General features: G+C 42.9%; 1 protein-coding gene across 5 annotated transcripts in view; it reads right to left on the minus strand.

Annotated features, from left to right (window-relative positions):
• znf423 (zinc finger protein 423) overlaps positions 1 to 14,514 on the minus strand; it is an 83,574-nt gene that overhangs the window by 34,882 nt on the left and 34,178 nt on the right. For 2 of the 5 annotated variants that reach the window (XM_077710618.1, XM_077710621.1), the window contains 16 exons: positions 10,477 to 10,654; positions 9,877 to 10,001; positions 9,595 to 9,676; positions 9,434 to 9,509; positions 9,058 to 9,341; positions 8,144 to 8,427; positions 7,673 to 8,053; positions 7,050 to 7,231; positions 6,268 to 6,807; positions 6,016 to 6,166; positions 5,286 to 5,825; positions 5,014 to 5,198; positions 4,472 to 4,884; positions 4,165 to 4,378; positions 3,271 to 3,355; positions 865 to 885 (listed from right to left, as the gene is read on the minus strand). In XM_077710618.1, coding sequence (XP_077566744.1) covers positions 865 to 885; positions 3,271 to 3,355; positions 4,165 to 4,378; positions 4,472 to 4,884; positions 5,014 to 5,198; positions 5,286 to 5,825; positions 6,016 to 6,166; positions 6,268 to 6,807; positions 7,050 to 7,231; positions 7,673 to 8,053; positions 8,144 to 8,427; positions 9,058 to 9,341; positions 9,434 to 9,509; positions 9,595 to 9,676; positions 9,877 to 10,001; positions 10,477 to 10,654 — 3,741 coding nt within the window. The remainder of the gene's footprint in view (positions 1 to 864; positions 886 to 3,270; positions 3,356 to 4,164; positions 4,379 to 4,471; positions 4,885 to 5,013; positions 5,199 to 5,285; positions 5,826 to 6,015; positions 6,167 to 6,267; positions 6,808 to 7,049; positions 7,232 to 7,672; positions 8,054 to 8,143; positions 8,428 to 9,057; positions 9,342 to 9,433; positions 9,510 to 9,594; positions 9,677 to 9,876; positions 10,002 to 10,476; positions 10,655 to 14,514) is intronic. The other 3 variants (XM_077710620.1, XM_077710623.1, XM_077710622.1) reach the window with 3 other exon arrangements.

Here is a 14,514-nt window from a genome sequence, read left to right on the forward strand (position 1 = left end):
CTGTGAGCTGGGCAAGCAAACCCTTTGAATACATGCCACCCACATATATACGTGTGTAGTATATATAGAGAAAAAAAACAACCCCCTTAAAATATTTTTCATTTTATGAATGATAGTGCCTCAATTCAACTTATAAATATATTAAAATGGTCGGCTCAATTAGATGGACTGATTTTGAGAGGGTGTACTATATATAATAAATGTACTCCACTCAATGAGCAATGGTGAGAATAAAATGAGACCTGATTATTTCATCATACTTTATGCACACGTTGGTAATTTTTTGTTTGTGCATGCTAATGATATTGTCCTCATTTAAATATATGTGACTTTGGCTTGAGGAAACGTTGAGAAACACTGCCCAAGAGCTACAGGTGATTAAGAAGTCATCAGTAGAATGGGATTAGGTAAGGACAGCTAGTGTCAGAACATTAATGAAAATAGTAACGTTCATCCGAAAGACACATCATTAGTGAGCTCAGTCCACTGGGAAATCCAGGTGAGGGAACAACCAAATATTGTTTGTGTGTCTGCGTGAGTGTGCGGGTAAATGGAGTTGGAAGGACAATGAAGCATGCAGGTAGGATCGGGAGTGTGGATGTGAAGGACTATAATCAGCTCTCACTCTGTCAATGTGTTAGATAACTTTTCCATTATAAAGGACATCTACAGTACTGCCACAATGCTGGTTTAAAGTTTGCTCAACACATCATGCAGTGTGGTTGAGAAACAAGATAGGGGGGGGGGGCATATTAAATTAGGCATAGCAAGTCATAAATTGTCAATGAAATGCTGATGGGTGGCCAGTGAGGCAGTAGAATGCTTGCTGCCTTGCTCAGAGGGTGAGACAGAAAGGGGACAAACCTTGCCGACAGGTGGGCTCTTCTACGGGCCGTCCCGATGGCAGGTAGGGTTGGGGAGAGTGGAGGAGAGAATGGTCACGGTTAGTAATATGTACTGTTAATGTTGTGAGTGTGTTTGGGGACGGAGGGCAATGGGTTATTACATAAAGGACTGTCCTAAAGACTAGTCATCCACATACAGTGTATGAAAGGAAAATTACCAATAAGTCTAGTGAATTTTAGAGAAAAGCACCCCCCCGCCCAAAAAAAAAACCTAGTTAAAAATGAGCTAATACTAAAAGTAAAACAATTATATTCTAAAAAGGAAAATTTCATGCACAGGATTACTGGACTATGCAAAAACAATGGTCACAATCAATATGCTAATTAGTGAGTTGTACTGATTAGAAGCAGCACAAGTGGGGAGCGAATGAATTACTCAGTATGTGGTCAGAGAGTGCACATTACTTGATGTTAAGCATGTGTATTATAAGAGAGAGAAAACATACATATTAAGAGGGTGTCTACAAGTATAGTAGAGGTCAGACATCATGCTGAGGAATTCAGATTGGGGGATATTAGGGCGACATTAATGTCTGCTTGCAATACTGGGAATGCGAGAGGACTTTGCTGTGCCACTGTACACTCAAAAAGGGGAAAAATGATGGCCAATGACATAATCACAACCCTTGAACGTTGACAAGGAAAACCAAACCGTCAATAAAAACATTGGTAGATTCAAAAATCATTGAGGATTCCTTTAAACTTGCTAAATGCTATCTTATTTTACGAATTATTCAATGAAGCGACCCTAATAGAATAAAGCAACACTTGCTTAGGACAATTCTATTTTAATGTGGTAACCAGCAACTTGTTTATAAGCACTTAGGGACCATGGAAAGACACTCAAGTAATTGCGTTCAAATTGAAGCAATTTGTTCAGTTGTGAAAAAAAAGTTCAATGCAAGAAAAACACGTGCTCCGATTGGCTTCCCTTCTGAAATGAAACAACGGACTTCTCCTTTCTCTATCTGCCGAATGTTGTCTCTTTCACTCTTTATCTGACAGCGTAATTAACAGGGCCACAGGGGGCATCATGTATTACCCATGGAGCCATGTGACAGTCACATTACTGGCCTTGATCTTCTCTCCACAGCCAGTCAGTGCTTTGATAAGTTACACATTTGACACGTCTTTTCTCATCTTTGATTGGTAGCGTTATCGATAGTTAGCGCGAATCAAAAAATAAGAATGTATTTCTTCATTTGCTTTGGGCTTGGAGGGTGGTAGTTACAACATGTATGTGTCAAAATTGTGTCATTATGAGTCACAGGTCATAGTCAGGTGGACGGGTGTCACGAGTGGTTAGCCCTCGCCCTCACAGTGTGAATCCTGGGTTCAAATCCAGGTGGGGCCACCTGTGTGGAGGTTGCATTTACTCCCCGGGCCTGTGTAGGTTTCCTCCGGGTACACCGGTTTCCTCCCACATTCCAAAAACATGCATGATAGGCTGATTGGACACTCTAAATTGCCCCTAGGTATGAGTGTGCATGGTTGTCTGTCTCCTTGTGCTCTGTGATTGGCTGGCCACCGATTCAGGGTGTCCCCCGCCTCTGGCCCGGAGTCAGCCAGGATACTAATGAGGATGAAGCGGTTAGGAAAATGAGATGAGGTCACAGTCACAGCTTCATTTTAAAGCAGCAATTTGTTAATTACTTTCACACAAATAGTATTTGAATAAATCCAAACTACTACGACCATGTGTGTGTCTGTGTAAGTGAGTCAAATAAGAAGCAAGAAGAAAATTACAACTAATGAGAGAATGGAGAGAGCAATGGCTAAGTGGAAGTCTTAGCAGAGATATTAAAGAATATAAGGAAATTAGCAAATTGAAGTGAAGCAGTAGAGAGTCCAGTATACAATCAGAAGTGGTCAAGAGAAAATGGCATAAGGTTTTTGTGTATCTTGCGAAGGTAAGGTTGTGTATCAATGGGTGTGTGTGTGTGTGTGTGGCAGGGAAATATGTCAAAATGACTCAAGCGGTGGGTTACAATGCTCATCATGTCTCCAGATGTTACTGGAAAATGTTGAGTGATGTCAGCAAATGAACACTCGCAGCTTCTTTCACAAATGTTTTTTTTCTTCCCTTGAGAAGCACTCATCAGTCCACTTTGTTCATCTCCATGGCGACAGAGATGATAGGGTAGCATTTTTAGTTTGAAGAGAAGAAAATTGTCTTTGCAAATGTCATTTACTGTGTACGTGTTTCCTGATATTATGTATATGTATGATATTAGATCAGTGAAGAAGAGCATACATTTCACTGCCATTCATTTACTGAATGACATAACACACAGAGACAAATATGCATTCCCAGACGTGCACACGAAGGGAATGCTAATAAACGGGAAAGATGGGGTTCACTCACCGATCATGTGATTTGCAACATGAATCTGGATCTCCCGTTCCGTCTCAAACGTCATTTGGCACTTAATACACTGGTAGGTCTTTTTCTGTCAAACACAATTGGGAAAAATGGTTTTCTTAATATTAATTGTCAACACACACAAACTTAAAAATAATGACGGTTTTAACGTGAGATTCATGAGCATTATAACGATTACACGCTAAGACAATGAATGCTAATCACTCTAAAATCCTGAAATAAGTAGAATTGAATATCTGTATAAAGAATGTGTGTACAGGAGAGAAATGATGATACCAAACCATTAGAAAAAGCTAGAAAGAAGCAAAAGGTCTGTTTACTCATTCATTGCACACAGTGATCATTCATGCACAAACAAAATACACAAAGGCCCCAATACCACTGTCTTTGTCATTTGCCCCTTGATAGACAATCATGCACACGTACACAAAAACACACACCACTATCCTATTTGGACATCTATGTACTGTCAGACTATACCGAAACAATGGTGTTATAAAGAGAGAGGGTCTCTGAAAAGTGCCCCCCACACACACACACCAATACATGCTCAAATACAGACATGCGTCTGGTCCCAGTGAGCCTAACTGGCAATATCAAGTAGAGTACATAGCTCCCATCATGCCACAGCATGCCATTGCCACAGAAACCAGTGGACAAAAACAGCACAAATCCCCTCTGCACACTCACGCATGCAAGCTGCAGAAAACAATAATTGTCCAACATAGCAACACTTATGTTCTAGAGGAAGATTGACCACATCAATTCCCAAATTCTCTTTTCTATTTGCTACATTTCCAAATTAAGTTACACGGTGTACAATTGCTTGTTATTGTTTTTGCCTCAAAATGACAGTTAAAATTATTCACATCTCACCTTAGGTGCAGGTGAAGCTTCGGGCTTCTTTCCTGCTGAACTCGTGTCAGGGCTGACCTCGGGGTGATCTGTCTGGACGTGGTTCTCCAAGTCTTCCAGGCTTTCAAACTTTACCCCACACTCGGGACACCTGAGCCCAGACACAGGTTTCTCTCCCTGTGTGTCTCCAGGCGTGTGTGTCCCTCCTTGGTTGGGACTCTGGCCATTTGTACCCCTGATGGAATTGAAAATTCAATATCCTCCAGTCAAAACTAATACAGGTGAAGGCGGTACTAATTATAATACTCCATAAGAGCCTTTTTATTACCTGCTCATGCAGCTGGCGCAAAGTCCATAAGGCAGGCCATTGACATCAAGCTTGACCAGCTCGCCTTTGTTTTTAAACTCCTTTAAACAGAAGGCGCACTTATACAGCTTGTGATGTTGCAGCTGCCCGTTGGGAGAGGATGATGTGGAATTGTTCCCCGCTCCGTTCCCAGAGGTCGCTCCGGTTCCTCCAAGACTCGAACCAGCGGACAGTTTCTGCATGTGGAAAGTGCCGTGGATCTTAAGTTCCAGAGTGGAAGTAACGGTCTGCATGCAGACAACGCAGCGGAAGCCCGTAAGGGAGTTTCGCAGGTCAGGGTGCATCTGGCAGTGCTCGATAAACTCCTCCTCACTGTGCAGAGGCATTTTACAGATTCGACAGGTTCCTGTGTCCAGGCTCTTACTGTGGGTCACCTGGGTAGTGTAAGGTATAGGAAATATGTTACCATAGTTGAGATTAAAATCGTGCTCATGATCTTCCAGGAAAAAAACAAAAACGAAATAATAAAGAGTCTACTGTGTAAATCAATAGTGATAAGATACCTTGTGTTCTGTCAGGGTTAACAGAGAAGGGAATCGTTCGCCACATATGGGACACATGTAATGCTTGGCGGGTCCACGGTGCGTCTGTGCATGCTCACGAAGCCCAGTCTCGGAGAAGAAAGTTCTGGAACAGATGTTGCACTTGTGGTTCCCCTTGATGAAGTCGGCCTTCTTTTTCCGAGTACCTGTTAGTCAAGTTCACAGTTGACACGTCAGAACAAATAACCTTAGATTTTTAACAAAACGTGCATTTGAAGGAAAGAAGCTCAAACCGGCATCATCTTCTCCTGGTCTGATGTTATGGTCACGCAGCCGATGGTTCTGAAGAAGGGACTCCATGGTGTAGGCAGCACCACAAATGTCGCAGGCATACATGGGCTCAGAATTGTCCAGCTCCTCCTCACCGCCACTGGCTTCGTGACTGTTTGCTGTATCTCCACCTCCACTGGCGTTGCTGTTCTTCAACAAAATGCTTTGAAGGTCGGCCTGCTCCGTCGCCACAGTCGTCCTTTCGCCAGCACCCGGGCCACCGCCGCCCGTGTTGCCTCCTCTCTTCACAGACTGAGTCAGTCCGTTCGGTGTACCATTCTGGCTACCACTGCTGCCCGTGCCACCTCCGTTGCCAGTGACGTTAGCCCCGTCAAAGATGCAGTGCTTCTCCCGGAGGTGTCTTTCTAGCAGTGAAATGGCGTGGAAGGATTTGCCACAGAAGCGGCATGTGAATTTCTTGCTATGAGTGGTGATGTGACACTGTAGCTCCACCTCTGTTCCAAATGTCTCGCCACAGAAGATGCACTTCCTGGGCTTAAGACCTTGAGCAGGGGAAAAACAGATTGGAAAATGGATTCATAGTTTATCTAACGGTCTTACAGACCTATATAGACTGGTGTTATTACTACAACTTTCAAACTATCCTTCACCAAAGTTTGCCATTTTCTTCTGGTTCATATTTTTAAAAGTAACCAAATAATTCCCACATCATATATAGACTGGCAGTCATACCTGCACTGAGCCCTCCTGGGAGGCCTGACCTCTGGCCCACATGGTTATGCTTAACGTGGAGCTGAAGTTCTGTCTCTTTCCTGAAGTCCCATGCGCAGGCTGTACAGCGGAATAGCTTCTTTTCATTGCTGTGCTTCACTGCCAAATGAACCTAAAGAACAAATTAAGATCATTATACACCTTTTTTTTTATCCAAACAGCTTAAAGAATGATTCAAATAACATTACTCATCCATAGTAAAAGTTTTTTCACCTGTATGGAGACCTTGGAGTCAAAGACTTCTTGGCAGAGTGTACAGTGGTACAGCACAAAGGTGTGCATGTCCAGCAAGTGTTTCTGCAAATCATCCACTGAGGAGAACTGCTTATCACAGCTTTCACACATGTACTGAGTAGATGTAGTCATGTAGTGCACAGTCAGGTGTTGAAGCAAGGCCTCCTGGGATTCAAAGTCCTCTTTGTTACACTGGGGGCACGATTGGCGCCTTAGAAGCATCTCCAGGTGCGACTTCAGGTGGGCTTGGAAACCCTCAAAGCTGGCAAATCGCATATCGCACTGGTTGCATGGATAGTCCCCATTGCTCCCTACCGAAGGCGTGGAGTCCCCTCCGAGGCGGTGCCGTTTTGGGGAGGAGATCTCTACATCGGAGGAAGCGGGGCTAAGGTCAGCAACCTTTGCCTGTCTCTTGTTGTTAGCCAACGGAATGTTCTTGTGGTTCTCCTTTATGTGCTTTGTGAGCTTGAGGAGTGACCCGAAGATTGGAGAGTTGGTGCAGTATGGGCAAGAATAAACCTGCATGTACAAAATCAACTTAGAATGTCCTTAGAGCATAGAAGGAAAAATGGTCAAGCTCCCCTATACACAACATAACTTTTCAGTAGACATACTCCATTTTTCCCACAGGGGAAATTAAGTAGATAATAAACTCGGCAGCTACATTGGATTTGGTGGTCTAATGAGAAAGCATCTCAATGCTAAACAGACAAAGGGTTGTACTTTAAATTTCCATAGTATGTATAGTTTTGTGTTTTTACCTCCATGAATGATTGGGATGCAGACTGTAGTACTGGAGACTCAAGTTTAGCCAGCGCTCCCCCAGAGGTTGCTCCACCCCCTACAGCCGAGTTGCAATGAGTCTGTTGAATGTGTTCGGTCAATGAAGACTCTGTCAGGAATCCCATGGAACATTGGTTGCAGAAGAAGGCGTGATTCCCCTCTATGGAGAAAAAAAACAATTCATTTTGATATGGCTGTGCTTAATGAAGCTCAGCCAAGATCATTCTTATTTGAACAATGACAAGAAAATACCATAAACAAAAAGTAACGATCTCCCATGTGCCGCCATCAAACTGCAGATCAATATAGGAACAACTTGCACACTGATTCACTTTAAGTAAGTGGATGAGAAAATTGCATTGACTGTTCTTACAACAATTGGGGATATAAACAATTTGATTCGATCATTCTGAATCTCACAGAAATCTTTTATGGTGTTTAATTCCCCTAAAGCATTGAAGGGCCATAGTTCCATTGTATCAAAGCAGCTAAGTGGCGCCGTGACGTTTTCCTCAATACGTCTCCATGAAATCATCCATACCTCAAAATCTCAAGCATAACCATTTATTTAGCATTTACTTCCTGATCGTATATTTCTTACCTAATGTGGTGGAACCTGCCAAAATCCCACCAGGCAGACAGTGAGACACTCGAATATGTTCTTGCAATGAGTTAATATCGCTGAACATATCGGGGCAGTAGTTACAATGGAATGCTGTCACATTAGTGAACTGCAGAAGGGGGAAAGCCGCTGCTGCGGGGCTTGCAGTTCCTCCGCTGGAACGGTGAGCTTTGCGCACATGCTCATTGAGATTGTAGAGTGTCGGCAGAGTGTCCAGGCAGAGCTGACACGTGTGGCTCTGCTGTGGTTTGTCGACATGGATGGTTTTTAAATGGATCTCTAACACTGCCAGGCTATTGAAGTCTCTCTTTGAGCAGTAAGGACAAGAGTATGTTACTTTAGCCCAGTTTCCTCCTCCACCTATGGAGATAGACAGTGAATTGTACGTTTAAGCGAACTTTGTCGAGTACGTTAAGGGAATGTCAGAGAGATAGCTTGTTCAGGACGTACCTCCACCCGGATGCACTAAGCTTATCCCCAAATCCTCGCTGCTGTCGTTGCCTCTTCTTCGTCCCCGTTCGCTGCCCTGGCCGGGCTTCAGAGTGGAATCAGGGGTGGATCCTCTCTCCAGGCTGGCACTGGAGTCCGGAGTTGCCGAACTCATTGAAGCCACACTCCCCAATGCAGGATCAGGGCTGGCGGCACTGTGATTAGAAGAGTCAGGCTGCCGGTGGCTGTCGAGGTGGCAGTAGACGTCTTCCACAGAGGGGAATTGTTCTAAACAAACAGGACATCTGGAGATAACAAAAAGCAGACGGTCACTCATTCACTTCAATTGACTGACAGCCATTAAAAGCATTCTAACTGGAATGGCTGGCATTCAGGGATCATCTGTCAGTACCATTGATGGCAATAGGCATCCAAACTTTTAACAACTATTGTGAGCTAAAATATATAGTAAATATAAAGGGACAGACAAAACCTAGTATAATGAACTTAATGTGAAAAGACAGATGCTCAAAGTATTTAATAAGGCAAATAGTGAATTTCATAGACCCTTTATAAGGGAGAAGATCATGTTTAGAAAAAATTGAATTACACCGCCTGCAAGCAGCCAATTTTTAGCTCATACCAGCACCGATACCCCTCCGCATAATTTGGGATACAGGCAGTTAATTGGCTAAAATAGTACTAGAAGTAGCCAATTCTCGTCTGCTGGTTTCTTTACTCATTTACTACAACAAAATGATTTTCTGAAATTATGGCTTTTTCTATCACTGTGTCAGTCCAATATCTTAAGTGTCTTCACCTGATAATTTGACAATTTTAGGAAGTGCCACTGAGTCACCATCAATACCAGCCATTGAGTTAACATGCCTTGTCTTTCTTCCCAAATGAGAGTGAAAAGAAATGCAGTCTTATACTTGTGTTTGCGATTGGCGTGTTGCGTGTCAATATGAGTAAGGAGCGAGGCCTCGTCCAGGAATATTTCAGGACAGTGGATGCATTGCAAATCTGCTCGGTCAGACAGCTGGGGGTGCCGGGTCATGACGTGTTTCTCCAGCTCGTCAGTTTGGCTGAATGTCTCTTCGCAGTAATCACACATGTAAAGGTCCTGCTCCAGGTCCACCTCTCCAGCGGCTCCCTTTTTGCCGCCGTCCTTGTCGCTCCTCAACGCAAGATGCTCACGGTTTTTACGGTGTGCCTGCTTGAGCAAAGTTTATTAGAAAAACTAAGTTGAAAAAGGTTATTTAATTATTAGTTGTAGCAAAACACATGCAAGAAGACAGGATACCGTACCTGCATGTGGCTTTGCAAAGATGATGTCGAGGAGAAGCCTCGTTTGCACACGCTGCACTTAAATGGTTTGCTGGAGCTATTAAGTAGGAGTTTTATATAGATAAATATACTATCACAGCAAACATTTAAAAGGTCAAGTAGAATGGACATTATATGCTTACCTGTGAGTCTTGAGATGGATCTTTAGATGGTCAGAACGGGAAAATGCAGCCTCGCACTCTTGGCAACTATATTTCTTGTCTCCTGCATTAGTTCACAAATGAAGATTAGATAATTATCACACCAAAAAAAATCACTATGTAAAATGAATGGAGCTACAAAGAAGAATTCGTTTCACACTACTCTTAAATCCATGATGAGGTTTGTTCTAAACTGTCTTATTTAGTTAGGGTGAGCCGCCATATTATCAATAATTACAAAAAAAGTGTAATTCCCTTGTCTACCTGTGTGGAGTTTGACGTGGCGGTCTCTGCTCCGCTTGTGTTTAAAGAGCCGGCTGCAAAAGGTGCACTTGAAAGGCAGTTTGTCACTGTGGATCTGCTCGTGGCGTTTTAGGTAACTCAGCCGGCTGGAGAAAAGAATAAAAGAATTGCACAGTGAAACAAATGTGCAGGTGGGATGACAGGTACAAACACGGTCATTATTTTGTTTTACTGGCTATGATGATGAAGGAAATTTTGGAGCTTAGTGGAAGAAGTAAATAAAGTTCCAATAAGATTCTGACATATTCCATGGTTATATGTCATAGTAAATGTTTAAAAAATAAGAATAATAATTAATAAAAAATATATATATATATAGTAGTGAGTTTTGCTTATTGAACAAAACTAATGAAAAAACGTTCCAATTTTGTATTTTACCAATTGAAGTGGACAGCAAGATTAATTAAATAATAAGGGGTTACATTTTAACACAACATTTAATTGATTCATAATCACATTAGAATGACTCAAGGTTGTATACCTACAATTTAAGTTCAAGCATAAGATACATTTCTGTTCATTTGACTGTCGCTAAGAATTCAAATGTGTCAAATATGATACCTGAAGGACTTGTCGCAGAATTGACAAGGATATGGCAGGCCGGCACCTCCTTCTTCCTCACCACCTGTCGCCATGCCGAGGTCACAACATCCGTCGGGCATCTGCGAAGGCGACGCCACGTCTTTACTGGAAGGCGAGGAAGGCACCCAGGACAGCCCCGCCGGGTCGTCATCGCCGTCTGGGAGGGGGAGGAGAGTGTATCGTTACATTAAAATACTTCAGATTGATGTGCCGCCAAATAGAGGAAAAAGTACATAGCCGCAGGATTTCCCCCAAAATTGCAATTAGAGCACAGACAGACAAAGGGGGTAAAACAGGGAACATTAGAATGATTAATAAGAAGTTACATCGTTCTTGGAAGGCAAGAGGCAGCCTGTGGGAGTTCTCAAATATGAGAGAGACTATAAACAACAAAATAAGATAAATACATTTATCCTGGTCATATACAAGCATGCAAATACAGACGGCAAATGAGGGTGGCAGAGATGAAGTGGAAAAAAATTGAAGACACACACACTCCGCCGCAGAAGCAACATCTAAATAGAAGGCTCCGAGAACTATGTATCCCCAACGGGGCTCCGAAATAAGGACAGAGTGTATTTTCTCTCCCTTCATCCTCCCTCTGCAGCCGTCCCTCCCCTTCCAGCCTTTCACTCATCCCTGCGGACCCGAGATCCGCCTCATCATATTTTCATTAGAGCCTTGGCAGATTGAAATGTCTGAATAGCGATTAGGATATATTTCCAAAACGGAGAAAGACTGATTTATTCTTACTTATATTGGTGGGAATTAGTCTTTTTTTCTTCCTTTTCTTATTATGCAATAGGTTGGATCCTGCAGAGTTTTGGTGAAGGGCAACTGAAAGCTTCTTTAATGTATAGTGTTAAAAGTTTTTACACAGCTAAAAAGGGGCTGAATATTATTTTGCCATTGTTCTATATGTTATAATGAATATGGCTGGGATTTTCTTTTAGTTTTCAGATTCTTGTAGAGGCAAATTTCTGCATCTATATTTGCAAATCTTAGAATAGCATGTGTTCCATTTTAAATGTGTGTGCTGTCAACTAAGTAAACCTTGCAAAGAGTGCAGGGAAATAAATTCTCTTAATGAATCGATTGCCAGGAAAATGTAGGCAGAGCGACGAGCAAATAGAACTCCACGAGGGGTTAAATGAGACAGAAAAAGTATGAATTATAAATCTGGCAAGAAAATAAATAAATATCTAACTGATAACTTACTGTTTAAGTAAACTAAAACTATTATAAAAGAAAAGAAAAGGATAGACACATCGTTTTGCCTTGTATGAAAGAAAGCATGTTATATTTAATTTGGTAGTTTCCATGAGGAAATGGTGCTGACGCACAAAATTTTAGTGGGCCACAAAATACCCTAAATGGGTTGGCACTCTCGGGGTTGCCTTTTGGGAAAATGGTTGGCACCGAAAGAACACTGGATCCCGATTTGAATGGCCGTGTCCCCAAATGTTTAATTGTTCGAGTCGGAAGGCAAAGCGGAAAAGCAAAGCAGATGGGGTGAATCAACTCTTTTTAAGACAGACTGAGCCGGATAGAATGGAATACTTGTAAAGTCGGAGAGTAGGAGCAGTGAGGATGTGGAAAACAAGAGGAACTGAACAGACCGATTCGGTCCGAGCCAAAGGGAGAAATCACTTTTTGAAGGGTGGGGTGTTGGGGTGTCGGGAAAGAATGGGAGCAGAGATTAGCGTCATTAAAGAGCCTTAATCCTCTGACTAGCGTGGCTGGCGCTAAAATGGAGGATCACACGGTATTTTAACGCTGTCTTTGTCAGTCGGCCACGAGGGGACCTGGCAAGACAAGGCCGAATGGCAAACTGGGAGGAATAGCGTGATGCAGAGGGGAGGAGGGGGCAAGACATTTTCAGTTTAATGTTAAATTATAGAAGAAACCTCAAGAGGCCGCATTAAAGGGTCGATTGATGTCTTTTTTTTAAGGGGAGATAGTTTAGGAGGAAAAGTAGAAAATGCAGCTTAAAAAAAAACACGGATAAAAAGTCAAGTGGGTTAATATATAATATTCATTTGTTCACACCCGCCACCTTTTTCCTCATCTTCTCTGGTTAAGGAAAGGCAACGAGAGGACAAGTGTACAAGTGTGACTCCCCAAGATTTGTGTTGACTACACCCATGGGGTCCTCCCGGGTACAACCCGAAGAGGCTACGCGAGTTCCCCTTCCCATAGGCTCGTCGCCTGTGGGAGTGGCCTAAGAGGTCGAGTGAGCAGACAGTTGGGCAGCAGCCAATGGAGGGGTCCTTGTGGGTCTGATCCCCGGCTGCAAAGACTGGCTCTTTGGACGTGGGATATCACCTCTCTGTGCAGGCCAAATGATTCCAAATGTAATTATGGTCACTTTAATTTACTCAACTCCGAAGTGTATTCCTGCATCAGCCTGGCTCTCCCATCAATTTGCCTATTCCACCTTTCTGTTTGGCTATTGGAAAGAAGACTGTCTTTAGCCTGCTTCCTTCCGATACCTCTACCCTTCACCCTCTCCCTTGCACTGCAACCAGGCCCCCCTGCGATGGCCTGAGGCCACTCTAGCACTAGCATGCATAGACTCAGAGTCACTATGGGGAGCAGAAAAACAACTTTGCACTCTGGGTAGCACTGAACAAACTCATGATTGCCAGGCTTTAGGGAAAAAAATCTGAATGAACTTTTTATTTTTTTTATTATTACTATTATAATGGGTTTCTTTTTTTGATTTGCAGCAAAGCAGCCCACATGGTGAGGATGAAAATACAACTTGTGATTGGGTTTAAAGAACATGAGGAATAATGTGAGAGTCCTGCCTGTTTGTATGATTATCATGTGAGTTGGCATGGCAACTGATAATTTAAGCACATATTTGTGGTTGCAAGGCATCATGTGAATTGCACAGTAGGAACGTGTATTGGACCAGTCAGATTGTTTGGCTGAAACTACCTGTTGCTGATGGAACTGTGAAATAAAATTGGTAGCAGACTTTCCTTTCCCTGAAAGCAATATTGCCACTGCAACTGATTCCAAAAATATTGTCTGCTTGACATATTATGTTGGACTGTTAAATAAAACCCTCAGTTCATCACATATGTTTAAGAGCAGCTCTGATTTATGCTTGTGGGGGGAGCAAAGACCTCTGCTGGCGTCCTTGAAGTTCACATGGGACGCAGTCTGTTGGGACCTACATGTACTCTACATACTGGAACACAAGGACGAGAATGCAGTCTGTCCGGGTCTTGAGCTCTTGCCGATACAAAACACACACAAATGCGCAGTAGGCAGGCAGTGGGGACCCTCACCTTCTGCCCTGGGAAAGGGTCCGGCTGCTTCGGACGCTTTTGGGCGCCAACTGCTCCATATGGGCAGTGACTATGTGTCTGTTTGTGTGTTTGTGCCAGTGAGTCTGAGGGCAGAAGGTTAGGAGCAGCGGGCTAAAGATGGGGTGGGTCGATTTTGTGAATATCTGTTTAATGTCACATATAAATAGAGAAAAAATAATAATTAAATTGTTTTAGGTTTGTTAATAAAATTGCCAATAAGATGCATAGACCCACTAAGGTATAATGTGGGTAATTTTCTTCCTGCTGGAAGTCAAGCTTATGCAATTTTGGGCAGTAGGTCGTGGACACCCTGATTTGCATGGCAGCCAATTGCAGGTCACAACAAGAGAAACAACCATTCTCGCTAACACTACATGCATCGGGACAATTTAGAGCGTTCAACCAGGAGACAATGCTGTTTTGGGGATGCGAGAGGAAATTGGAATACCCATGCAGACACTCAAAGAACAAGCAAACTCCACTCAGGGAGGTCGGAGTGTGTTTGGATGACATCATGTCCCTGGAAAAGGTCTTTTGTTGCCCTTTACAAGCATAGTAAATCACTATTTTGATACGTGTCTACATGCATGATTAACATGTGCTTGTCCCACTTTCTGAAGTTGTCAACTCTCGACATTAGCTCTTTGCGATTGTATGCGATCATCGGGCAGGATCTAATACATTTGTTCCAAGACAC

Source organism: Stigmatopora nigra, chromosome 2 (assembly GCF_051989575.1).
Source record: "Stigmatopora nigra isolate UIUO_SnigA chromosome 2, RoL_Snig_1.1, whole genome shotgun sequence".
In the NCBI taxonomy this organism is placed as follows: domain Eukaryota; kingdom Metazoa; phylum Chordata; class Actinopteri; order Syngnathiformes; family Syngnathidae; genus Stigmatopora; species Stigmatopora nigra.